This window comes from Triticum dicoccoides, chromosome 1B, assembly GCF_002162155.2.
Source record: "Triticum dicoccoides isolate Atlit2015 ecotype Zavitan chromosome 1B, WEW_v2.0, whole genome shotgun sequence".
Classification (NCBI taxonomy): Eukaryota; Viridiplantae; Streptophyta; class Magnoliopsida; order Poales; family Poaceae; genus Triticum; species Triticum dicoccoides.
In genome coordinates, this window is record NC_041381.1 from 562,333,911 (window position 1) to 562,335,890 (window position 1,980).

A 1,980-nucleotide genomic window follows, 5' to 3' on the forward strand; every position below is an offset into this window, starting at 1 on the left:
TTGAGATAATAAGATGTATATGATCACTCTTAGGTTCAGGTCTATAATATATGTAATTTTAGGTAACTGAGAGAGATATAGGGTGTGGTTAGGCCTGAATCAACTTAGACTTAACTCAAGTGCCGTAACATGTATGAAAGGAAAAAAGGAACCCTATAAAAAAAAGGAAAACTAGAAACAAAATTTTTCCCGAATCTCCATATAAAATCCCACTCGAAATAGGTTTTCGTCCCACTTTATTATAAATAAAACAACAGTTCATACAACCAACATTCGTTCGTCACCTAAAGAACGACAGCCGGGGCCACAGCACATTCAAACCCAAGTAAACATGAGAGAAATAAAAAAAAAACTAATGGCAATCTCATTTATGAAAGACTCACATAATTGAATTAGCAAACTGATTTACGGGATCGCTAAATCTCAGTCGATTTTTCGCTCTTCTTTTTTATATGTTCTGCCATTTGAATGAGATTTAGTTAAATCTTAGTCGACTGAGATCACCACACCCATTGAGTTAATCATCCTTGCTGTTACCCGTGGGATTGCCCTTAAACCTGTTGATTTTAAAGTGCCGGAGCTCCACCCCGGCCTCTGCCGCGGTCCTGGCCTCGCCGTCGATGGCCAGCTCGGCGAGGATCATGCCCACTGCCGGTCCCATCTTGAACCCATGCCCAGAGAACCCGGCCCCGAGCACCATGTCATGGCCGAACTCCCCGCCGAGGAAGTCGATCACAAAGTCTTTGTCCGGAGTCATGGAGTACATGCATGACTGCCGAACGACCGGCCCGCCGTCGGTCACCACGTGTCCCGGCATGAACTCCTCGATCCACCGCGCGACCCGATCGGCGGCGTCGCCACCACCGGAGACCCAGTCCCGGCTGTTGGGGTCGCACGGCGGCCCGCCGTCGTAGTTGATTTTGATCAGGCCCGGGAGCTCCAGCGACGGCGTGCTGTACACGTGGGGGTCCCCGTAACTGGAGAACGTTGGGAACCCGGCCGCCGCAGTGAGCTCGCGCTCGTGGCCTGGCTTGATCTTCCAGTACAGGGTGAGCATGTGCAGTGGCTGGATGGGCAGCTCCAGGCCGGCGACGGACCTGACCAGCTTGCTCGTCCAAGCGCCGACGGTGACGATGCATTTGGCGCCGTGGAACTCCTCGCCGTCGCTCGTCGTCACCCGAACACCAGGCCCTCCGTCCTTCTTGACGATACCGACGACCTCCTTGTTGTCCCTGACGACGGCGCCCTTCTTGACGGCCAGCGCCTGGAACATGGCGACGGCCTTGGTGGCGTCCAGCACGCCGCCGCCGAGCTCGCTCACCGCCGTCACCCACCCGTCCGGGACGCGGAACACGCCGCCTCCCCACCTCCCGCCCACGTCCACCTCCGCGGCGCCCCCGTTCTCGACGGCGGCGAGGAGCGCGGCGTTGCTGCGCGGGCCCATGGCGAGGTGCGGCGACGGGGTGAGCACGCGGTAGCCGGCGTCGGCCTGGGCGTCGCCCCAGAGGCGGCGGGCGAGGCGGACCATGGGCGGGTAGCGCGCCTTCGGGTAGGCGTCGCGGATGGTGCGGGAGTGGCCGTGCGAGGAGCCGAGGTGGTGGAGCAGGTCGAAGCGCTCGAGGAGGAGGACCCGGGAGCCGCGGCACGCAGCCGCGTGCGCCGCGCAGCTGCCCATGATGCCCGCGCCCACCACGATCACGTCGAAATCGGCCCGGCCGAGGACACCTGCGGCGTCTGCGGCGGCCATGATGCCAACGCGCTCTCGGTTGTTCTGGTCCGGTGCTCTCCGGTGCACAGCCAAGTGAGCAGGGCAGATGTGCGCTCTAGTTGAAGAGTGGCAAGCAGTATATGTAGTAGATGTAGGCTGGCCATCTCATGACTTGTGTGGGTTCGTGGCCTCGTGCGCAAATCATTCTGTAGCGGATGAGTGCCCTAATTGGTTACAGTAATTTTTATCAAAGCCGCCACTCCATAAACATG

General features: G+C 58.1%; 1 protein-coding gene across 1 annotated transcript; it reads right to left on the reverse strand.

Moving 5' to 3' along the window:
- Nucleotides 1-387: 387 nt before the first annotated feature.
- LOC119348764 (probable sarcosine oxidase) lies at nt 388-1,780 on the reverse strand. Its single transcript, XM_037616754.1, has one exon. The coding sequence runs from the start codon at nt 1,745-1,747 to the stop codon at nt 518-520; it is 1,230 nt and encodes a 409-aa protein (XP_037472651.1). The 5' UTR covers nt 1,748-1,780; the 3' UTR covers nt 388-517.
- Nucleotides 1,781-1,980: the final 200 nt, after the last annotated feature.

Bases quoted from the DNA above. Each gene is read 5' to 3' on its own strand.
- LOC119348764 (XM_037616754.1), bottom strand. From the start codon at position 1,747: ATGGCCGCCGCAGACGCCGCAGGTGTCCTCGGCCGGGCCGATTTCGAC.